We start from the raw sequence: 25,997 nt of genomic DNA, 5'->3' as shown, positions 1-25,997 counted from the left end.
GTCGCATGTATATTTTATTTGTAGTTGCATTTGCGTTCGCCTGAGACTTATCGTCTACTGTAAACGGGGACTAACTGAATTACAATTATTTGAGGCGCAAATAATAATGAGCACCAGTGTTGTCAGGAGAAGTAATTTAAAAAATTATAAATTGTTCAAGAGGAATATAGTATTTGTTTTTAAAGAAAATAAATTTTCTTGTTTAGTTTAATTTTATTTACTATAAACAGTCTAAACCATAGAGAAAATATACATAGAGCGGAAACTAGAAAAAAACTGAAACAAAAAAATTACTCAAAAAAGTTACACATACGAGTGTTGGTTTTGTTTTCACATAGTTTTTTTTACTAATACATTCTCACCAATTAGGTTTTTGACAACTGAGTTAGGTCTTTGGCAGGAGAGTTTCCGCTGGTCTAAACACAAACAAATTTTTTATAGGTTCCTCTGATTTTAGGAAATAGTATTTAAAAAGTATATTTATAAATTTTTATAAATTCGTAATGGTTTTTAACAATATATAATTCTAAATTTTGCACAGATATTGCTAAAAAGGCAACACTGATGAGCACGTATTTATAAATAATTTAAACAATAATAAATTAATTGCTTATACAACTAAATATTTAAGCACAAAAACTGTTCAAACCCCAACAAAGTTATTAGATAGTAACTGAAAAAACTTAGAACTGCACAGTATTATTTTTAAAACGCTTAACAAAATGAACAGACATAATAAAGAAATAATAGAAAATACGGGCTTCAAAGATGTACCGCAGTGGCTAAATGAAAAACTATTTCAAGAATTTTTGGATAAAGATTTTCCAAACTATCGCACATTAAAGAAATTTATGGCAAAACCGGCCGTTAAGACGGGAGAAAATTTTATGACTGTGATGCTAAGAATAACAATCGAATTAGAATTGAAAAATAATACGAAAACCTCTCACTCATATATGGTTAAGATCAAACCAATACCGGAAACGCTACAGTTCATGATTAAGGAGTGGAAAATATTTGTTAAAGAACACACCACCTATTCGAAATACATTGCAGCTTTTCAGAGATATTATCAAACAGCCGGTTGTAATGTAAAATTGGCTCCTCGTTTATATGATCCTACTAAAACCGTAATAAACGATGATGTTCTTATACTGGAGGATTTAAGACTTAAAGGTTTTACAAATTTTAACCGACATTTAGGTTTAGATTTAGTGCATACTAAAGCAGTATTACAAAAATTGGCACAATTTCATGCTGCTTCGGCACAACATTTCATGAAGGAGGGGCCTTATCCAACAATGTACAGCAAATCTTTGTCAAGTGATGTCGATTTGTTTGAAAATCATCGCATTAAATTAAATGAAATATTTCGTGAAAATTTGGATTTTTATGGAAATTTTAAGTATATGGAAGAAAAATTGGTGAGTATTTAGTATTTATTTGGAATTCAATTTGTATAAAATTATCTATAGTTAAACAAGTAATAAAATATAGTTCAATCCCGAACATGTAATATATTTGAATGAATATATTTTGATTACAATTTTCAAATTGTTTTTTACCTTTCCTTTAAAATAAAAAAAAACGTTTGATATAAGAATTATGAATAATTTAATTTGTTAGCCTACTGGTTTAATGGTTTAATTTGTTTGCCTACTAAGCGTATAGCAAAATCGTAATCTACGAAAAATTCTTAAAACTTTTCCAGTTTTTTACGAGAAAATTTGGTGCTCATAAACTCCGAAAATAATGCCACTTTTTGGGAAATATTCATTGCAATTGTTGACGTGTATTGCTGGTTTTTTGTCAAAATAATAACACTATGCACGAAATTGACACTTTTTTTTCTGTCAAGAGGGGGGGCTTATTTCGGGTACGCTGAATTCAGAGGTGCTAACAATTTTTTTAGGTTAGCTCGTATTTTCGAGATATACCGTTATTTCGAAAATGGAGGAGGTTGCACAACATATATTCGCGTAACTCAAAAACAGTTTAGTTTATTGAATAAACTGAAAAAAACGAAATTCCGCAATGAAATTACCTTCAAGTAAAGCTTAACGTATTTATAATCTTCGCAGTCGTTTTAGAAATATAAATTTTTTTTGGCAAAAAAAATAATTTTTTAGAAAAATTTCGAAATTTTTAGCTTTTAAAACGGCATTAAAAATTGAAAAATGCATATACGATCTTAAAAACCAAAAATTTCGAAATTTTTCTAAAAAAAAAATTATATTTCTAAAATGACTGCAAAGATTAAAAACATGTCCAGCCTTGCTTAAAGGTAATTTTGTTGCGGAATTTCGGGTTTTTCAGTTTGTTCAATAAAATAAACCGTTTTTGAGTTACGCGAATATATTTTGTGCAACCTCCTCCATTTTCGAAATAACGGTATATCTCGAAAATACGAGCTAACCTAAAAAAACGGTTAGCACCACTGAATTCAGCTTAACCCACCGGGTGCCCCGCTTGACAGTTTTTTCCACTAGCACAGTGTAATAGTCTAACAGTTAAAAAACATACATATTTCAAGATTTTGCGACTCAAAAATTAAAAAAAAAATTAACTTTAATTCAAAATTTATCGGCCAGACATGAAACCGTAATATTCCATCATGACAACGCTTGGCCACATATTGAAATATCTGTTAAAAACTATTTAGAAGGAAGTGGTTGGGAAGTTTTGTCTCACTAGCCTTATAGTCCAGACCATGCGCCGTCTGACTACTATTTGTTTCGATCGATACAATATGCTCTCTCTGGGATACGCTTCATTTCAGAACAGTGTATCCGAAATTCGCTTTAGTCGTGGTTGGCTTTAAAAAAATAGCACTTCTTTTGTTGCGAAATCCATATGTTACCTGAAAGATGGGAAAAGGTCGTAGCTAGCTATGACCAATACTATGAATAAATTTATATTATACAAATGTATCTAAATAAAAAGATTTTTAGAAAATCCCACAGTTGTAAGTTATACACCCATATAAAACCTGTAAAATATAAAAACACTTAATTATACCCTACACCACCATAGTGGGGAGGGTATTATGCGTTTGTGCAGATGTTTGTAACGCCCAAAATATTAGTCTAACACCCACCATAAAGTATACCGATCGGCTTAGAATCACTTTCTCAGTCGATTAAACGATGTCCGTCCGTCTGGTTGGCTGGCCGGCTGGCTGGCTGTCCATGCAGTGATGTTAACTTTTTAATTTCGATTGCCGTACAGACCTAAAAAAATTACCGTTTTTAAGTAAAATTACCGTATCCAAAGTTTTGTAGAAAAATAATAATATTTTCTTATTGAAACAGGTTTATTTTTATAATTCAATATATTGAGAGCCTATATTCAAAACTCCCTATCTTAAAAAACACAACTTTTCAGGAAAGCCAAAAACTGTTTTTTTCGCGTATTACTTGAGTTATTATTTTAAAGCAACTATTTAAAATTATTTTAAAGCAACTATTAAATCTCACATAAATTGGTTTTTAAAATTTTGCAATATTGGGTACTTTATGATAGATAGAGGTAGGTTTTTCTTCTCAAAATATTCAATGTGTATGTATAAAAATGATAAGAATTAGGATTTTCCATTTTAATAGAATTAAATTATTTTGATTTCATTTATGCTATCTGTCAGTTTTTAACGTGATTTATTTAAGATATAGACACTTTTTTAAGCAAACTCCAACTTTAGCTTATAATTTTTATGTCATGGAAATTATATTTTCCAAAAACAAAAAGGTAAAATATTTGCATGGTAATTAATTTTTTTAAATGATTGATAAATGTAAAATTCATGTTCAGCATTCAAAAAATAGTAAGAAAACATGAATTGCAAGAAGAAATTATTCCAAAAAAATATTTGAAAATTAATTATTTGAAAAGACAGAGAAATAGGGAAATAACAAAAATGCAAATAAAACAGCAAAAAACAGGGCAGTTTTACTAAACATTTTACCATCAAAAAGTAATTTTCGTGAATATCAAATATAGGATTTTGAATATAGGACCAAGTTTGTAAAACAGCAGAATGGCATTTTTTCCAACATCTTTTATTTGCCTTATAAGCATAAATTTCTTATCAATTTCATTAAATTCACCCATTTTAACAGCTTCTGGGAAGTGCAAAACTAAAGGAATTACAGAAATATTGGTATCGATTAATTGGGGATTTATTACGTCAATGTTTTGAATGATTGCATTTGATTTGATTCAAAAAAATTTTTGCAATCAGTTTTTAATACTAATTTGTATGTTGAAATATCCATACTTGAAAGACTTGCGATTACTTTACCGTATACTCGTAATATCATATGTAGACACATTATGGAAATATAACTTTTGGGAAATAATTCTTAAATATTTAAACTTTTTAAAATTACCGTACAAATGTAGAAATTACCTGCCTACCGTACGGAGGTCTAAATTACCGTACAATACGGTAATTACCGTACGGTTAACATCACTGTGTCCATGTAAACCAGAGGTTCTCAAAAATAAATCCTCTATTTTATTCAGTGCACCTACAAACACACAAATACAAAAACTGAAAAAATAAAGAAAAAGTCATACACCAGTGCTCATGCGTATTCCTAGTTGTCTCGTTGAGTGGGCAACGACTACTAAAATGTAAGAGCATAAGAATACGTGTGATTTGATTCTGCACAATTGTGCTATGGGCTGCGCATTACTGATGTAAACTTTGTGCGCAGAGTACAGGTCGCAATTTTGAAGATATTTCGATCAAATTTGGTACATATTACTTTTTCGGCCCAAGGACCAAGCCTATTGAAACTGGCTAAAATCGGCCCCCATACAAATGTCCCCTCGAAATTGGACTTTATCGGTCATAAATGTTTAATTTATATATGTATCTACACAAATTTCGCTCCAAATAAGTTTTATATATACAAAATTCATGTCACCAAATTTTGTTACGATCGGTCCATAATTAGTCATAGCTCCCATATAGACCCGCTTCCGAAAATCACTTTAACGTGCATAAATCTCTTAAAAATGTTGGTATACACACAAAATTCAACACAGTTAACTTTAATATAGACATAACACCTAATTTTATGGTGATCGGTCCATAATTGGTCATAGCTCCCATATAAGGCTCACTTCCGAAAATCACTCACGAATATAAATTATTGATATTTTAAAAGAAAAATATTTTTACTCATTTACTTGGTGTAGGGTATTATATGGTCGGGCTTGACCGACCATACTCTCTTACTTGTTTTCTATCAAAATGCTAGAATTGTTGTAGGGGGATTTAATTTGTAATGAAGTATAATTAATTAATCTCCCTACAACAATTCTAGCTTTTTGATAGAAAATTAATTGTTTTTATATTTTACAGGTTAGTATATGAGTGTATAATTTAAAACTGGTGGATTTTTTTTTTCAAATGTTTAGTTTTTATTTTGATATACATATTTGTACAATATAAATTTATTCAAAGTATTGGCCATAGTTAGCGCTGACCTTTTCCCATATTAATTAATTAATAAGATGGAAAATTTTTAAATAGAAATTTAACCGGGAATATGGCGGAAAATTTATAGTTTGTTAATATTGTCACGAATTTCCATTATCGATTTACATTTAACGGTCTGTAACGACTGCCTGCAACATTCATCATGTTTATAAATATCTGTGTTGCCAATTTAGCCTTTTTGAGGCTAAATTTAGCCTTTTTATTTACTCTTTAGCCTTGAAATTTTGGCTTTTTTCTAACCTTTTTTAATTTTAAAATAGCCTATTTTGATAAATAAAAATAAAAAGGCTAAATTTATATTTGTGAGCCATTTTCATTATAATTCATTACAGTTTTTCATTTAGCTTTTCAACATACTCAAGAATTGTGCAGTATTAAAAGAATAAATAACAATTGCCAATATCAAGTGCTTCAAAATTAAATATAAATAAAAAAAAAATCAATAAAACCCATTTTGGTTTAATTTCGTTAAACCAGCAATGCTACAAAGCCAAATATTTATGTGATTAATATACTGATTATAATTTGGGGTACCATCTTTATGAATTTTATCAATATATATATTCTAATTTTTTATTTAAAAATAAATATAAACCTAAATTCTTAATTTATAATATTTTAGCTTTTTTTTAAAGGCTTTTTTAGCTTTTTTTTAAAAGCTAAAAAAGCCTTTTTTTGAAGTCAATATAGCTTTTTTTTTGCCAGCTCCTGGCAACACTAAAAAACATGTCTATAAGTAGAAACTTCTACTTGTGGATAGCTTGTTATTAGCATTGTTTGAAAGGTAGAATTTGAATATGCTAGTTTAAAGATCATTGGAGAAATATATATTTCAAGAAGCATCTCGGTGGTAATGCAGTGTATATAAATTGGCAGTGAGAACAACAACCAGTTAGTCTAATTTGAAGCATGGTTAAGTAAAAACAAATTAACTGCCTTTAAGTGTGCTGTATATTCTTGTACATTATAAAGTGTGTAATTTAAGTGTGTCTACTTCTGAGAATTAAAAAAACGTGTATTTGTGTAAGAACACTGAGTGACATTTAAACTGGTGTTGTTGTACATTTGAATAAATAAAGAGTTGTTACAATTTTAAACTACTAAACTGCTTTTATTTGCAATCAAAAGTATTCGCTTTATTTAAAGAGAAATAAACCACTATTTTTAAAAGGTAAAAACGTAACAATTAAATTAATTCTGGTGTTCCTTATTTTGACCCAAAGGTAAAATTTTATACGAAACTTGTTTATGTCTTATTTCAACTCGATATTAATTACACTGTGCAACTACCAAAATCGGAATGGAATGAAACCAAAAGAAAATGAAAGCTTACGTTTTCCATAACAAAACCCTCAAGGCTTTTTTAGTTCAGCGCTAGATTTTTTCTTACACGGATTTGAAGTAAGTGATTTTGGAACGCTGGCTAATAAAAAAAATCATTAAAAATTTCATAAAACAATGCCTATTTATTTTAATAATCCCGGAAAGTTGTGGTATCTTACTATTTTTGGGGTCGGGGAATCCATTTTTGATATTTAGTTTTACCTAAAACTTACGCTAGAGGGCGCTGCACAGTGATGTAGAAAAATAAAGACGGAAATAAATCTGTAACTTCTAAACGGTTGGTCCGATTTTAATGAAATTTGACATGCGAAAAGAGGAAGTGTTGTCGAATAAAAGTTTTGAATTAGGACCTCATGAGCAAACCAAGGGCGTGAGCAGGGGTTCCCAAACTAGGATTCCTCGGTATTTTTAATATTCCCGGACCCCAAAAATAGTAAGATACCACAACTTTCCGGGATCATTAAAATAAATAGGGATTGTTTTATCAAATTTTAAATGATTTTTTTTGTTAGCCAGCGTTCCAAATTCAAATGTGTGTAAAAAAAAATCTAGCGCTGAACTAAAATAAAACCTTGTTATGGAAAACGTAAGCTTTCATTTGCTTTCCGATTCGAAAAGTTCGATTTTGTCACAGTGTTATTAAAAAACAATTTTTAATGTTCAAGTTATTTTCTGATATTTGCCATACTTTACAGTATAATTTCAGAATACTTACATGGTACAACAATATAAGGTACACACACAGTAAAAAATTAATTCTCAATTATACATTTCTTGTAACGTCAAACAAAAGAAAATATAAAAAAAATCAAAATCAAAGTTTGACGTTATAGGGCTAAATATTGAAAACTCTCCCTAGTGATTCTACCTTCTACAATTATTGTATCATGAATACTTAGAACTGATTTGAGCAAAATTTTATCAGGATTTCAACATATTTATGACTGCTCAATCATTATTACTGGGGGACATTTGTATGGGAGCTAAATGAAATATTTTTGATGAGTGATCAGCGATCACATATAGATGATGATACAATATTTATTTGATTAAACTCTTATTGTTAGCTAATAAACATTTAATTAATTTGATTTTCAGAAAATCTTCTTCGAAACTTATCCGGATCCATTTCAGTTAGAATCCGATTGGAAAACAAATAAATTTAATGTTCTAAATCATGGTGATTGCTGGACAAACAATATCATGTTTCAGTACGATAAAAGTGGTCATCTCATAGAAACGATGTTAATTGATTTTCAAATGAGTCGCTTTGGTACACCAGCACAGGATCTTTATTATTTCCTATTATCATCAACAAATATGGAAGTGAAATTAAAATATTTTGATTATTTTATTTACTATTATCATCAGCAATTAACGAAATGTTTGAACTTGTTGCAATATGAAGGAACATTTCCCAGTCTGAAAGAAATACACATTGAGCTGCTAAAACATGACTACTGGGGTATGTTGAGATGCTTATAAATGGTAATAGCTAATGCATAGATATTTCATAAATATTTGTTTTATTTCTAGCATATCTCACCATTAGTTCATTGATGCCAATAATACTTTGTGAATCACGAGATGATGCTAATGTTGATACTTTGTTAAATGAAGATAATGATGAATTAAAAAGATCTATGTTTGCTAATGAATTATATATAAAAAATATGAATATGCTATTACCATGGTTGGATAATCGAGGAGCATTTGATATTTAGAAAATAACCTACTTAATTCAAAATTGTATTAATAAATCATTACTGACATTTAGTGACTAAAAATCTCTACATTTATTTAACAACGACCTTAGTAAGTACTAAGTATTTGAAATTAGTCAGACTTTCTTAAGTTTTTATTCTAAACTGATAAGAATAAAATATACATATCATGTATATATTAGCAAGTACGTGAATCAACAAATATTTACACTTTATTATCAGCCCAAAAATACACTGATTAAAACTATATCTCAAAAATTGGGCACACTTATTATATTGGCAAAAAAAATGGCAAATAAGTGTAAATAAATAATATGCAGTGTCATTAAATTTTGTTGCAAATTCGTGAGCAGCTATGAACTTATAGTGTGATTAAAATTATTAAGTTTTTATGACATCAATTATAAATTTATAATATTGGATTGATACGTTTAGGAAATTTTATTTTTGATATTCATGTATTGTCACTATTTTTGTAAAAATAGAATTTTTTATAAGAGGATCGTGTTTTTGTTTTTCCAGTTTTGTGGTGGCATACAATTTTTAGAATCGTATTTGTTGTGCTTTTTGTAAAAACAAATTTATTTGGTTCGCATATGTTGGCTTGTTCTATATTTATTATTGCTACAAAATATCAGTGTCAAAATTCACATTGTTAGAGGATAATGTACTTTCCGGATATAGGAGCTATGTATAATTATGGCTCGATAGTCAAAAACCAAGCGTTAATGCATTTTTTCAAATGCGAGCCTTATGGGAGCTATAATCTACTAAGGGAAGATAGTCATACAATTTTGTGCGTTGATGTATCGGTATTTTTAAAATATTTGTGTAGGCTAATGTGTTTTTCCTAATATGAGAGCTATGACCAATTATGGACCGATCTTTTCACGCCGATTTCAATATCAATACATTTCTAATTAACAAAAAATATTTTGAAGAAATATTTGGGGAAAATTTCTCGAACCTCTATCCAGTCAACAATAGACAGACAGACGGACATAGCTAGAATATTAAGTATATATACTTTTTGGATCTACTACCAATATCTCGATATGCTACAAACGGAATGACAAATGCACTCAGTTTATATATAAACAGCAGGGAAAGTTGACATTTTTTAAATAGAGTTTTCAAGCTGAAAAAAGTACAAAAAATGCTTATAACTAAGATTTTACCAACATGGATTACAATACCAGAGGTGTGTACTTAAAAAACAACTTAAAATAATTTACTAAATGTTTATATTACTAAATGTTTATATTAAAATGTATAAAATTTCGTGTTTTAATTAGTAACGTTTTTTGTGAAGTTACGAAAAAGTTGTTTGTCTTCTGTAGTATAGAACTTACGTTGCCTGCATTTGCCTAAGGAATGATACACATGTGGTTATTTGTGGGAAGATCAGGCTTCATTCCATACTCAAATGTTTTGCAACTACTTGAACCGAAGAAAATAATTTTCTTTTTTCTAGAAACATACTCAAATTTTTGTAACAAGTTTTATAACGATAGTGAATGTCAAAGACATAAACAATTGCTTACCCAAAATTTACTTATAGCAGAGCTCCAAGAAAACGCCAAAACTAATGAAGAAATGCTATTTGTATATAGTGTTATGAGAATATAAATGAGGGGGTGGGGGGGGTTTAATCGCAACTTTTTTAAAATGGTATTTGTGGTAAGTGCTACGAGAATATAGATTGAGATCTTTTTTGAAAATGTTTGGTGAGTTGGTGGGCGAGGGGTTTTTCAGAAAAGAGGGCAGGGGGTATTGCCAATTTTTTTAAATACTTATTTTAGCATCAGTGGTCTCTACATAAAGTTTTATGATGCTATATTCCTTGGAAATAATTCTTGCCGCAATTTTGGCTTTTGGACCATACTGCATTGGGTTGATGCTTATAGCCAACTAGAAGGCTGAGAAAATTTTCTTGAAATTGTCACAGTATCTTCCTTTGTACGTGGAAGGAACTGTATTCTACTTTTTTGAAATTGGGCGTGGCACCTCCCATAAAAAGTAAATATATATTAGCGAATATCTTGCGATCTGTAATATTTATAGTTTTTAATATTTGCACGATTTATTTGTACGTAGCTCGCCCGAACATAAAAAATAAATAGTTATTTTAGAATATCAAAGAACTACAATTTCGAAAGCCTTCAAACTTTGTAATTGGGCTAAAAATGGGCAGGATCGAAATAATGGACATGGCCTCTATCACACAAATGTATTAAATATATTAATTTATGTTTTTATAAAATCCTTTAACATGTTTTTAGTATTATACTACGATCATTCCATTTGTAACATATCAAAATATTGGTAGTGGAACCATACAAATGTACTTCCGAAATATGACTTTATCGGTCATATATGTCTATTTTATATAAGTATTCACACAACTTTCGCTCCAAAAAAATTTTATGATGATTACTCATAGCCCCATATAAGGATCACTTCCGAAAAGCACTTTAACGAATATAAATCTCTGTAATAGAATTCAACAGAAATACGTTCCATGTAGACATAAATTACACGACCTAATTGCATGGCGATCGGTCCATAATTGGTTTTTGCACATTTACTCAGTGCAGGGTATTATATGGAAGGACATGGCCGACCATACTTTCTTACTTGTAACAAATAATTGAATTATTGGTTTGTAATTATCAGCAAATTTCCTAGAGATTTGGCACACAAACAAATATATTAGCAAACGTTTAATATGTCGGGGGCAGTCATTTGCGAATAAAAGTGTGAGACTTTTTAAATGTTTTTATATGCAATCTGCCATAAATTTTTTATGGAATAATAAACTTATTCTTTAGCAAGTTTTCATTGTCTTATATGTTGACTATCAATGCTATCTTAAAATTAAATTTATTGATTTTTGAATTAATAAAATGACTTTTATTAATCAATTATAATAATTATCAGCATTAAATAATCGAATATAATCTGATGAAATAATAAGAAAAATTACTTATTTTTCTAGCTACCTAAAGTATCATATTCAATTCAACATTTCGTTTGTAACATTAAGTAGTAAGGTTCAAAAATTCGATTTTTCGAACGACTTTCAGCTGGAAAAAATCGAAATCGAATTTTTGTTCCGAAAAATGTCAAACAATCGATTATGTTATCCCAAAAAGGTAAAAAAATTCAAGAATTTTTTATATTTTAATTTTTTCTAACCGATAAAACTACCAGCCCTATATTTTTATACCCTTCACCGTGTGTGGCAAGGGTATATATAAGTTTGTCATTCCGTTTGTAATTTCTAGATTTTTCATTTGCTACCCCGTAAAGTATATATATTCTGGACCGTTATAGAGAGCGAAGTCGATATAGCCATGTCCGTCTGTCGACAAAATCGGCCCACAAATGGCGGAGATATAAGAAAAAAACCGGGACAACCACGATTTTTGGCCTATTTTTGATCTATATCTGGATTACTATGTCATTAATATAGACAACATGGATATCTAATGATAGATATTTCAAAGTCCATTGCGACGAATATAGCTCTCCTACTTGTTTACATTAGAATAGGATAGTCTAAATTTTAAAATGTCGAAAAGCCGATTTTTTTATCAACTATACACTGGTATATATTCTTATAAACGCACACTACTTTTTTTTTAAAAAATTTTAAAAATTAAACAATAACATATTTAGGGGGCTATTAAATTAGTTAAGACTTCACTTAAAATATTGTTTACAAAAAAAAAATAATTTGTACTTTTTTTTTTACTTAATTTTCGAGATTAACAGCAATTTTTAAGAGTATTTTCCTATAAACGCACTTTAATGTATGGGCTACTGTAGCATTATTAATAATGTGTGGATGATCCTTTGTTATGGATTGTTTCAAAAATACGGTCTGGCATTGATTCCACTAATTTTTTAAGCAGATCGGAATCAATTTCCTCCCAGACTTGTTTAATTTTTAGTTTCAGCTCTGTCACAGTCATTATGCTTTCATTCTGGGTATTATTTGCATAAACTTTACGGACCATGTATCCCCACAAGTTCTCCATTGACTTTAATTCCGGACTACAAGCCAACAGAGTCCAACAGAGGAATGCTATATTCATTAAACCAAGATTTCGATTAGAAATATGGATTGCAGCATTATTTTGTTGGAATATGCAATCTTCATCTATTTTTTCATCCATAAATGAACGAAGAGTATCTTCCAGCAGTTCGTCATAAATCGCACTATTAATTTTTGTCGGAACAAAACATATTTTCGACATGCCAACTGCAGAAAACGCTGCCCAAACCATAACACTGCCACCACCGAAATTACGTTTTGACATCCGAACATCGTTTGATATCAAATCAATAGCTAATAGCATGAGTATGAGTCAGGACCGTCTAAATTAAATTGTTTTTCGTCAGAGAAAATTACTTTTTTCCACTCATCTGTCCATTTCATATATTTTCTTGCGAATTTTAGACGATTTTCTTTATGGTGCTTTTTAGCATTGGTTTACATTTCGGCTTTTATTTGTGTGGAATTCAATTTGTTGCGGGTTGCTTCTTGTTTTATTAAATTAAATTGTCTTCTTATTAGTTTTGTATTTCACTTTGTAGGTTTGCGAACTCCATAATTTTGACCTTTCTTCAAGAAATTTCGCACCACACTTTCCGAACGATCGATTTTACGTCCAATTTCTCTATTGGAACATCCTTGGTCTTGAAAAAATTTAATTTGAATATTTTCTTGATCGGACAAAAAAGTTCCCTTGGGCATCTTTAAAAGTGATGAAATTTATTGATTCAAATAGAAAAAGTTGCAGTAAATTGAGATGTTACTATTAGAAACGTACCTTTGGTTGAAAAAAAACATAAATTGATAATATTTTATTTTTGGTAACTTTTTTAAAAACAAATTTCACGTCTGCGTTTATACGAATATTCCAATTAAAATAGAACCAAGAACATTTGATCGCATAATCAAGGCAAATAACAAGAATAAGAAAAAAGACTTGTTTACTTTCAAAATGTACCGTTATGTTGTCTCTCATTAAAAAAGTTAAATTTAGCTTTTGGATGAGAACAACAAATATATGACAAAAATACAGAAAAAAATTAAGTGCGTTAATAGGAATATGCAACAGTGTAGAACCTAACTAAATATATTCCATAAACTATACATTTTAATGTCCTAAGTCATTCAACAGTGACAATAGCGTTTAACAGAAATTAAGTAATGGATCAAAATCGTATATCGTATGGTGATGATTATAAAATCTTTTTCATAACAATTTTTTTTCTTGTTTTAACCTACCATAATATAAATTTATCAGGATTAGACTATATTTCGGCATTATTGCCGAAATTAAAAAAACAAACTTCTTACTAATTTACGTTACATTTTTTTAAATTCAAAATATTGATAACAATAGAAACCAAATAGTATTGATAACAGATGTATAAAGAGAAAGAGAGTAATAGTTAGAATTATCTTTTGTTATACCCATAAAAGTCCAAATTTGAGAGTTGATAACTAGTCGACCGTAAAAAATACTGTTAGAAAATAGATAAACGTTTACAAATTTTAAATAAAGCTTATCGCAAATGAAAATAAAAACCATAAATTTGTTGAAATGCATATAAAATAAAAAAAAATTAGTTTGTAATTACTTTGTTTTTAGTTAAATAGCTAAAGTGAAGCGTGAAGGTTGTTGTTTACAGTAAATTCTAATTAAATTCGTATTTTAAGTTAAAGATAGCAACATATTAAATACTCATGGGTCTGCGTAGTTCTAAACATAAAAGTAATAGCTATGATATAGCTCCGGTGGTATCAAATAAAGACTTTAGCTACAAAAAACATCCTAGACCATTGCCTAAAGTAGAACTGCCAGCCGTTGCTGTTATCGAGGAAGAAAATGAGGAACAAACTGATATTGGTAAAGAGGAAGTAAAAACACTTTCAGCAGTAGAAACAACATCAACAGAAGCTATTGCAAAAGAAGAAGTTCAAGACATTCGTGTTCCAGAATGGGTTAATGCAGTAAACTTTAAAAAGCTACTGCTTAAAACACATCCCAATGTTATAGAGATTACGGCCTTTAAGGCTTTTCCCGCCATGGCTGCTGGTGAAAATTATGCCACTCTTATGCTGAGAGTTAAAATGACTGCGAAATTTCAGGATGATTCAACCAAAGATTTCTCCTACATGCTGAAGGTGCCTCATGACACTAAGGAAATGAAGGAAATGTTACAGGCCATGAATTTCTTTACAACCGAAAATACTGTCTATACTGAAGTCATGCCAGAGTTGGAAGAAATGTATCGCCAGGCAGGTGTTGATATTACATTTGGTGCTAAGTCCCATAGGCTAGATCTTGAGGACTCTAACATACATTATGTTTTGTTGGATGATCTAAGTGTGGATGGCTTTAAAAATGTCAATCGTTTGGAGTGCTTAAATATGGAACATACATTAGGTGTGTTACGTAAAATGGCACAATTTCATGCTGCTTCAGCTTGTCGTGTGGCAAAGAGCGGAGCTTATCCTCCAGTTTTTTCACCCGATATGGATAATGAAATGGCTCGTGCTGTAATGCAGCAAATGTTTATGGCTTTTAAGAAACCATTTTTGAATCATTTAAAGACTTACGATAATGGGGAGAAATATTATGATTTAATGGTGAGTAAAACTATTAAACTTATTACTCCAACTAAATTTTTATTAAAACTGATTTGAATGTTTGACTCAATCCAAACAAAATTCAAAGGCTGTAACCGAAAACTTATTAGATTTACTGTCTTGTATAAACAAATATTTTATCTCTATTTCCTTTTTTCAGGACCAATTCTTTGACAATTTAATCGAGCTGTTTGTTCGTAGTCGAAAACTCTTGCCCGGCTACTTTACTGTGCTTAATCATGGCGATTCGTGGTCCAACAATATTCTCTTTAAATACGCTAATGATGGCAAATTAGAAGAGACTTTGTTCGTAGATTTCCAAAACACCAATTGGGGTTCACCAGCTATGGATTTATACTATTTTATTATTTCCTCAGTACAAATTGACATAAAACTCTCACAATTTGACTATTTTATACGTTACTATCATGAACACTTAAGCAGCAATTTAAAACTATTGGACTATCCCCTGGATATACCAAATCTTAGAGAATTCCATATGCAAATGCTAGATTTTGGTTCAATGGCTACCATGACATCCTTCTTTACCCTGGGAGTTGTTTTGCTAGATCCTACTGACAGTGCTAAATTTGAAAATTTCTTGGGTGATACAGATGAAAGTAACAATTTTAAGAATGCCATGTATTCGAATGAACGTTATCGTAAATACATTAATGAAATCTTACCTTGGCTGCATAATCGCGGTTTTATGGAAATAAATCTGACGTAAGTATACTAAATTAAAAACCAAAACATCAAATTATTTCTAGTATATGTTTTTAAATTTTTGTTTTTTTTTCATATCAATGCAGTGATTTAGATAACAGAATTGCGGCGGCTGATAAGTTAAAAGAATCAATGACAACCGTTTCTGTACATACAACTGAACAAGCACAAAATACTGAACCATTGAGGAACTCTTATCCAGAATGGGTTAATGAATCGTTATTTATTGATATCGTACGTGCCGATTGCGAGAATTATCAGAAAATACTTAAGTTTAACGTTAGTCCAGCAACTAGTGCTGGTGATAATTATTCATCGATAATGTTACAAGTAGACATTGACATTGAACTTACAGGTAAATTTATGAGAGCTAATAATGGCGGGGTATTAAACAAATTAAGTAGTAATTCAAATACCACAAAATTAACAGAGAAACCGGAAAAGTGAAATTGTATGTTTATCACTGTGTAACATACATATCCATGGATAAGTTATTTATCTGTATCGGAATAATCGAAGTATTTTGGCATAGTTTTTTGGGTCCGTTTTTGTATAAATACTCCTTCTCGTGCAGTGCATTGAGTTGGAACTAGGAAAATATATTGAAAGTGACTGGAAACACTTCTTCTGGAAATGTTTCCAAATGTCGTCCAAGCGACCACAAATGGTTGAGAACTTGTTGATAGAAGTTTAAGTATTACGTAAAACTCTACGGCTAACGAAAATGAGTTCCGTGCAGCGGACATTATTCTGAACGAAGCCTTTAGATACTACTGAATTAATTTTGAAGTCGCTTGATGAGATCCCATCTACAACAACTAGTATAGTACGATCTCTGTGAAAGTTCGATTTAAATCAAGAAACGTTTTCGACACCATAGGAAGACGAGCAAGTCATAGGATAGGATAGAATTTAAGTTCTTTGACCTTTATTACTACACCAAGTTCTAAATGCTTCTCACCTGGATCTGATTGCAATTTTTCAAGTCTGATTAATTTAACATTTTTGTCTGAGTGTAATAAAAGATTTAATTAATGGAATGGAATTTTTGATACCAGGTCCGAGTAGGTAAGGAAAGGAATTGTTGAGCTTGTTTCATAGCTGTCCGTATAACGTTGCGAACTTCGGAAAGGGAAAAGAAGACGAAAATGGTTCGAAGATCCAAATTACCAAAAGCTGCAAGAACATTCACTTCATCCATCTTAGGATATGATGTGAGAAAAAGGCTAGGAGTGTTATCAACACACAAGTTATTCGTTAGTTCATTTACACATTACCCAAGTAGTATATGTGTGGCGAATAATGCAACATATTGGTCTTCAGCAGATGTATGATTTGCATGCCGCAGCGAAAACGAATTGGGAACAATTTCACGACTTGGACAACTCTCAAGAATCTTCAATGTGGAATAGGAAAGGACATCATATTTTAATATAATATCCACTCCCGTATTGTATTTACCACTCTGTTTAGGCAATGTTATTCTCTAAACTCTTCATATATTCTAGAGAGTTTTCAGCATGGATCATTTCTAGTATTTAAGTACTAAAATACACCCCCATTCAACCACTCTTCTCCATGGGACTGCTGCGAAGTATTAAAACAAGGGCCTGGTTATCTTCAGTTGATTGTAATGTACACCATTTTTCATTGAAATTGAGAAAATTCCATATGAAATTGAGAATTTCAAATTAAAATTGAGAAAATTCCAAATGAAATTGAGAATTTTCATTTTAAAATGAGAAAATTCCAATTAAAATTGAGAATTTCAAGATTAAATTGAGAAAACTCCAAATGAAATTGAGAATTTTCATTTTAAATTGAGAAAATTCCAATTTAAATTGAGAATTTCAATATGAAATGGAGAAAATTCCAAATGAATTTGAGAATTTCCAAATGGAATTGAGAAATTCGATTTGAAATTGAGAAAATTCCAAATGAAAATGAGAAAATTCTAAATAAAATTGAGAAACATTATATAAATTATTTTATATTAAAAAAAAAAACAAAATTAACGATTATATCAGATGTAGAAAGATGTGGTGGTCTGGATGAAAAGACCAATTTTAATTTATTTTGTCGTAGAAAACATGGTTGATCTCATGTTGAACAGTTCGATAACTACTTCCCGTGGCCACAACATCCACCTAATAAGTGTAATTGGTACCGCAGGCATTATTCAAAGGGATAGTCGTGCACTGCCGAAAGCGCAAACGAATGGGTCAAAAGAGTTCTACATAGATAGATGACAAGAGTTGGGCAATCAGTTATCTTAACTGGTTCTGGCATGTGACAATGCTCCCTGCCACAGTCGTCTACGTGAAATTTTCACCAATGCTTAACCTTATTGAAATAATTTGGTCCAAAATCAAAAGAATTCTGAGGTCAAGGAAGTAGAGTATAATAAGAATTTCCCAAATTCATTTGAAATTTTCTAAATTTCAATTTGAATTTCTAAATTTCAATTTGAATTTCTAAATTTCAATTTGAATTTCTAAATTTCAATTTGAATTTCTCAACTTCATTTGAAATTTTCTCAGTTTAAAATGGAAATTCTCAATTTCATTTGGAATTTTCTCAATTTAAAATGGAAATTATCAATTTCATTTGGAATTTTTCAATATCATGTATAATGTTCTTAATTTCAATTAAAAATGGTGTAGTGGCGCCTTTTCTTAACTTCTCTTTCTTCTATCAGTTCCTTATATATCCATAATATATCCTACTAAATCTGTTGGTTCCATAGTTGGAATATTTATTCCACTAAAGCTCGAAATATAACATTTTCCGCGCTCTCGTCTTTGTCCTTCTCCACACAGCTTGAGCATATGGTTGATCAAGAACGTGCAAATCTGTGCAAGTACTCAGAAACATCCTTGATTCGTAAGAAATATGGTAACAGGTACTCCCGTGGTTCCTTTGCAGTCATTCTGCAATATTAAGGATGATATTGTGTAATCATCTTTTGATTTGTGCCGCTGTCGCATACATAAATTAGTTACCTATTCTTGAAGTAATTTGTTATTAGACCAAGGATGTTGCCAGTTTGCGGAAAAGGCATATTTTACGTCGAGTGTATTGATTGCGTAGTATTTCTTCGCTCCTACTGTTGATCCAGCTTTAAGAAATCCGAATTGTAACTCCTAACATCGACTACTGTTGATGGAATTTTCCGAAATCAAAAATACTTCTTTCTCTTTTACTATTGAGACTGGTGGATACACCATTCGTTTTGCCTTGCAACTAGTTCATATCGTGGGGTAAGACAATAGCTCATCCGGAAGTTTGTTACTCTTTGGGAACATGACTAGCCATTGAATTTTTCATATGTTGCGGAAAACACTTTCACTTAAGCACCTCAGTGTTCACCAAAAGATCTGGTCTTTTACAGAATGTAGTTGAGAGCAACAGAATGTGTGTATACTCCAGTGTGTTTGAATGGGCATAATGTTGAGACGTATTAACCCTCTAATCCGCAAACTTTAAAAAGTTAAAAAAAAGTTGTCGAATAATTTTTTTAGGGTAATTATGACTCTATAAACTCAGAACAGCCATCAGAAACTAATTCGAAAATTAAGTTTAGGAACAAAGTGCAAGTCAGGGCACTGTTGCCGGTTTAGGTGTAAAAAACAATAATTATGATACGATTTTATTAAAAAACTAATCAAAAAGAACTAATAAAAAAATTTGGAATAGATCGGGCGACTAAAAGTTAGTAAAACTTAAAACAAAACATGACACACTAAATTTCACGTTTTAAAATTATGACATCACTCACAAAACTGCTGACAGAAAATTAAAGTCTAAACTAAAAGTCAGAATGCATTTCGACCTTCGAGGGTTATGTTAACAAACTTTTTGAGATAATTGGTGTTTTGTAATGCATGCCTTGAGACACTCTTGCGTGTTAGAGAGTTAAATTTGTTTGGGTGTAGGGATTTCAAATCCAGCAAAGCACAGCCATACATCTAAAGTTGGATTAATTTGGCCACAGGCAGCTAATAACACCTCCTGAATAATATATTTAAAGAGAGAGTGTACACAATAATTATATTTTGTCAGCGTTTCATTAGAATTATTATGAATAATAAGATTTTGAAGTCACTCATTTAAATATATAAACTAAACTATTTTTTATACTTTACAGACCATACCACCCGTAGTCTATCGTACATGTTGAAAATACCTCCACATGGTGAACAAGCTAAATCTATCATTGCCTTGCTTCATGCATTTGAAAAAGAAACAACAGCATACAATAGTATTATACCAAAAATTGAGAAATTTTACAAAGAACAAGCTGGTGTCGATATAGTATTTGGTCCTAAAAGCTATAATCTGCCCAAAGACACACAATGTGAGACATTAGTACTGGCAAATCTTAGAAGTAAAGGCTTCAAAAACTGTGATCGTCTGGAGGGTTTAGATATGGAACACACTAAAGCAATTTTGAAAAAACTTGCCGAATTTCATGCAGCCTCTGCCTGTTTATTTGAAACCAATGGAAAATTCCCTGAAGTTTATGAACGTTCCGTATATACAGAAGATACTAGAGAGATGAGAGAGAAAATGGCAGACTCATTCTTGAAAATATATTTGGAATGTGTAAAGCAATATGAGGGTAATGAGGAATATATTAAAAATGTGGTAAGTTGCTTAAAAATATTTTGCTCAATTAATTGTTTATTTTAGAGTATTTATTAAATTTCATTGTTTAGGAAGCATTTTTAGAAAACTCTACCACTTACTTGGTTAATGCCAGTAAAATTAACTGGAATAAATTCAATGTTCTTAATCATGGAGATTGTTGGACCAATAATATCATGTTCAAACATGACAATGAAGGAAATATTGTTGATACTTACTTTGTGGACTTTCAGTTAGTTAAATACGATACACCCTGTTATGATTTATATTACTTTTTATTAACCTCCCCGAAGTTGGAGATAAAATTGCAGCATTTTGACTATTTCATACGTTATTATCATGAAAATCTTAAGGCTAATTTGGAATTATTGAAATATCCCAAAGATATTCCCAGTCTAAAAGACTTGCATATGGAAATGTTAGAAAATGGAACTTGGGGTAAGTGTTTTTAAATTACTTACATTCATATATGGCTCATAACATTTTTAATTATTCTTATTTATACATTTTAGCTATGAATAGCATAATGGGTATTATGGCAGCTGTTTTATTGGAACCTAGTAATAAACCCAGTTTAGAGAAAATGATGAGTAACGAGGATGAAGGTCTAGCTTTTAAAAAACAAATGTTTTTAAATAAACGCTACCGTTCTCATATCGAAGCCATTTTACCTTGGATGAACAGAAGAGGTCTTTTAAATTTTAATTTGTAAATTATTGGGAAAATAAAGTAAGAATATATGTTTTTAATGAATAAATAAATATACTAATTTATATACAGGTAAGCCTCCATTTATACGGTACTTTATTTACGCGAATTCGATATAACGCGAACTCAAATTAGCAACCATTTTTTCAAATACGCTACTTTTTTTACACGATTTTTATATAACGCGGATTTCATTTTTGAAAACTTCGTTAATTTTTATGAATTTTTTGTTATGTTTTGATCTTTTTTATGTATCAGAATATATTGTTTTTTTAATTGATATTTTTTCCATAATTTTCGATAAGAAATAATTTTTTTAGTTCTGTTTTTTTACTTTACTTTTGTTTTAAGTAAGTTTTTAAAAGTACAAATAAAATCAGTTTACTTAAAGTATATATCGTCGCTTTAAGTAAATACAAACGGACGTAACTACATTTTTATTGTTTTTACAGTGTACGTTATAAAATCCATAATAATAGAGTATTCTTGGCTATTGTTCAATCAATCAAAAACTCGATTTTGAATTTTTGTGTAGTTACGTCCGCTTTTTATTTAACGCGATTTTTAGGTCCCAATTTTTTTTTTGTTATGTGACTGATGTATTGTTTTACGCGAAATAAAAAATCATTTGCCCCACAAAAGCATTTCGTTCTAAATTAGAACCTCATTTTAAGCGAATTTGATTTACACGCTATTTTTTGGGCCCAACAAACCTGTATGTGGAGTTGTGCATTGAAGATAAAGTTTTAGTAATTTACATTTAAACATTTAAAACCAGCTAGAAATTAAGGTCGGTCAAGACAGATCGCCATTAGATTAGGCCGTGCTGTTTATTTCAATTTATATATTAAATTTGAATTACAAAATTTTGGATAGATTAATACTCGTTAAAGTGATTTTAGCTATGACCAAATTTGGGTCGTGTGAATTAAGTCTATATGAAACTCATTCCTGTTGAATTCAATGTAGACACCAATATCAAGAAAGCTCCTGGTATGGACAAGATCAGCAACAAGATGCTTATGGAGCTACCCCGGATAGCAATAAAAATAATTCTTTTTATTTTTAATGCTATATTACGACTTGAATATTATCCTCCAGTATGGAAGGTTTCACTGGTTACCATGATACCCAAGCCGGGAAAAGATCACACAAAAGTAGAATCATACAGACCCATCAGCCTATTGTCTAATATATCAAAGCTATTTGAGAAGATACTTATGAACAAGTTGTACCCGATGTTAACTGAAAACAATTGTATTCCGAATCATCAATTTGGATTTAGAAGAAAATACAGTACTATCGAACAAACCCATAGACTTGTACATATGTTGAGAAAAGCGTTTGAAGAAAAGAAATACTGTTCCGCACTTTTCATCGACATCTCTCAAGCGTTTGATAAGGTATGGCATGCTGGATTAATATACAAATTGAGTCAAAATTTACCGGCAAACACACATAAGCTATTGGAAATCTATTTAACTGGTCGAACTTTTAAGGTTAAAGAGGGAAACTTTTTAAAACTAATAAATAAGACCCCAACAAAATGAAATAATGCCCCAAACTGAAATGAAATAACACCCCATTATTGGGGTCTTATTTCATATGAAATAGAACCCCAATTTTTAAAATAAAATAACTCCCCAAACACAGTGAAGGTGATCAAAAACAATTGGGGGATTCAAACGATCTGCTATTAGGTCATAATGTCCGATAGCAGGGGTATTATTTCATATGAAATAATACCCCATAAGTTTCCATTGTATTGTCACCCACAGTATATCTGCAAAAATGTTGATGCTATAAACTAAACGAGTATAATTTATCAAATTAATATTTATATTCTCACCTCCTCTTTCTCTTTAACATTGAATAATATCTCTCATTCTCTATATGTTAAACATTATCATTGAAGTCATTTCATACACTCAATTCAATAATTTGTCTAACAAATATTTAATTAAGCGTAAAGTAAAAAGCTCTCCAAAAAGCTTTAATATGGTGACATTAAGCTTATCACATACAGCTTTCAATAATAAATTGATATACACCTGCTAATAACAATTTAGTTTAGAATATATTGTGGACATAGTCTAACCGGTATTGTGTATTTATTTAATTATATTTCAAACATTTATTTGTATTTGTTTTATAAAAAAATAAACTTTTGCAGTTGTTGATAAATAAGATAAAAAAACCAACAAAAACATGTGCACTAATCAAAATAGTAATGATAACAAAACTAAATTCCCATCATGGATTCAGCCAGCACTCTTTGAAGGTCTCTTAAAAAATGTAAATAATGATTTTGCAGAAATATTAGATTTCAGTGTTGATAATGCTTTAGCACCTGGAGAAAATTATGCTACTGTTATGTTAAAGGTGGAAATTAATATGAAGTTAAAAGGTAATTATTTACAAACTAAAAGTAAGTTTTGAACCTTTGTGTATATTTTTCTAAGGCCTAAATATACTACGGATCTACATGAGGTATCAGTATATCAAATACATTAAATTAACTGAGATATAAGCAAAATCCTACGACTACCTCGATTTGTTTACATATGTTTCCGTATATTAATTTCAAAATTAGCTTTTTTCAACCATATTTTTGATCGATAATAAATAAAAATTTAACTATAAAAATTATTTTTTAAGCTATTTTTTCCAAAGAATTAAATTTTTTCACAATAAATTTATACTAATATGAAGGTTATATTTCTGTTTATTATTGTGTTGTTAAAAATCCATAGAATTCCAATAGATCTTAAGATTTTACATGATTTTCAATATTCGCCAATTTTGAAAGTTTCGAATTATTCGAAAAATTATAAATTTTTAAAAATAATTATAATTTACAATTATTTTAAAACTTAATCCTCGTCTTCCAGATGCCACCACCAAATCTATTAGTTTCATGCTGAAAATTGGCCACGATACCGAAACCTTTCAAGATTTAATGAAAAATCATAATGTGTTTGCTACCGAAGCCGGAATGTATCGTGACTTTGTACCAGAATTTGAACAAATCTACGCTGAGGCTGGGGTCAAGGTGATATTTGGTGCCAAATCCTACCAATTACCCATCGAACAAAACTACATTCTATTGGAGAATCTCAAAGTACAGGGTTTTAAAAATACAAATCGTTTAGATGGTCTAGACATGGAACATACTAAAAGTGTATTGAAAAAATTGGCGCAATGGCATGCTGCCTCAGCAGTGAGAGTTGCTCAAAAAGGGCTCTATCCCAGAGAGTTTTGCACGGCTTTCATTAAGCACGAAGGCTATGATCTAATAAAAAATATGTTCGACGGTAGTACAAAACCTCTTTTGGAATGTATTAAAGAGTACTGCAACTCTGAGTTATATTACGATAAAGTAGAAAAATTACAAAATCAAATAACTGATGAAATCTTTAAGCACCCGGAAGCCGATCCGAATGAATTTAATGTTCTAAATCATGGCGATTGTTGGTCAAACAATATCATGTTTAAATATGATGATCAAGGGAATATTGCAGAGACTTATTTGATTGATTTCCAAATGCCACGTTATGCTACACCTGTCCATGATCTTTTGTATTTTCTGCTATCGTCCACAAAATTGGAAATAAAGTTAAAGGAATTTGATTATTTCATTAAATTCTATCACGATCATTTAGTAGAAAGTTTACAAATACTTCACTATAGCAAAGCCATACCAAGTTTAAAGGATATTCACAAAATGATTTATAAATATGGAGTATGGGGTGGGTTGTTAAATAAATCTCATATTTGAAAGGAATCTTGTAATAATTTTCTCTCATTTATTAATCCATTTCATAGGTTATGTAACAACTACCAATGTTATGGCTGCTGTACTCTGTGATCCCACCGATAATGCCAGTTTGGATAATTTTATGAATGACTCCGAAGAAGGTGTTACTTTTAAGAAACAAATGTATTCGAATGCTCGTTATCGTAAACATATGGAGGCCATATTCCCTTGGCTATTATACAAAGGCCTTTTGGATTGTTAATTGATTTTGATTGTAGCAACAATGATACAACTTTTGTTGTTAACAGTTGCTAAAGAGATGGGTTTTTATAGTACCTAAATAAAAATAATACTACTTGATAAATGTTTACAATTGATAAGAAATACTTCGTTATTTAATTATTAGCTGGATAGATAAATAAATAAATTGTTAATTACCTAATTATTTTTTTCGCGTGGTTCTTAACTACCTGTTAATGTTCAAATACAAATATATTTTATATTCAACTAGTTTAACCTGGTTCGCTTTGCTGCCCAAATCGTAGTAAGATAAAAAGTTGTGGGAGGATTTGATTAAAAATTTATTTAATTAAATCAGTTACTTGTTATAGTTTTTAACATGATAATTGCTCATTTTAGTATTTCCACTGGTGTCATATTAGCGGAGTTCAAACTTTATTGCGAAACATTTAATTTGACACTTGATTTATTCCTACATATCGTCACCTAAAATGCAAAATGGCCAATCAACACTTTATTTATAAAAAGAGAAAGCTAACAATTTGTGAAGGTGTGTGCCTTGATGCGCTAACAAATATCATTAAAAACTCAATTTTGAATTTTTTGGTTGTTACGCCTTTTTGCATTTCAGGTTACGATGTATGAATCTTATTATTGTTAAATTTTATTTGGATTCTA

General features: G+C 30.3%; 2 protein-coding genes across 2 annotated transcripts; both read left to right on the top strand.

Annotated features, from left to right (window-relative positions):
- The first annotated feature begins 683 nt into the window (after window positions 1-683).
- On the top strand, window positions 684-8,581 carry LOC135959657 (uncharacterized). Its single transcript, XM_065510659.1, has 3 exons — window positions 684-1,424; window positions 7,949-8,315; window positions 8,387-8,581. Exons 1-3 carry the CDS (start codon window positions 723-725, stop codon window positions 8,572-8,574), a joined length of 1,257 nt encoding a protein of 418 aa, XP_065366731.1. The 5' UTR covers window positions 684-722; the 3' UTR covers window positions 8,575-8,581.
- A 5,664-nt stretch (window positions 8,582-14,245) lies between these two features.
- On the top strand, window positions 14,246-25,521 carry LOC135959665 (uncharacterized). Its single transcript, XM_065510671.1, is given in 9 exon segments — window positions 14,246-15,241; window positions 15,402-15,967; window positions 16,054-16,322; window positions 20,115-20,614; window positions 20,686-21,052; window positions 21,127-21,343; window positions 23,551-23,729; window positions 24,214-25,071; window positions 25,148-25,521. Coding segments are annotated over 9 exon segments (4,056 nt in total). The 5' UTR covers window positions 14,246-14,335; the 3' UTR covers window positions 25,342-25,521.
- Window positions 25,522-25,997: the final 476 nt, after the last annotated feature.

Source organism: Calliphora vicina, chromosome 1, assembly GCF_958450345.1.
Source record: "Calliphora vicina chromosome 1, idCalVici1.1, whole genome shotgun sequence".
In the NCBI taxonomy this organism is placed as follows: Eukaryota; Metazoa; Arthropoda; class Insecta; order Diptera; family Calliphoridae; genus Calliphora; species Calliphora vicina.
Note: the sequence above shows the minus strand (reverse complement) of the source record. Positions and strands in the feature narration are given on the sequence as shown.

Coding starts and splice junctions, on each gene's coding strand:
- LOC135959657 (XM_065510659.1), top strand. CDS start 723: ATGAACAGACATAATAAAGAAATAATAGAAAATACGGGCTTCAAAGAT. Junction 1,425..7,948: donor AGTATATGGAAGAAAAATTG/GTGAGTATTTAG, acceptor TTTGATTTTCAG/AAAATCTTCTTCGAAACTTA. Junction 8,316..8,386: donor GCTAAAACATGACTACTGGG/GTATGTTGAGAT, acceptor TTTTATTTCTAG/CATATCTCACCATTAGTTCA.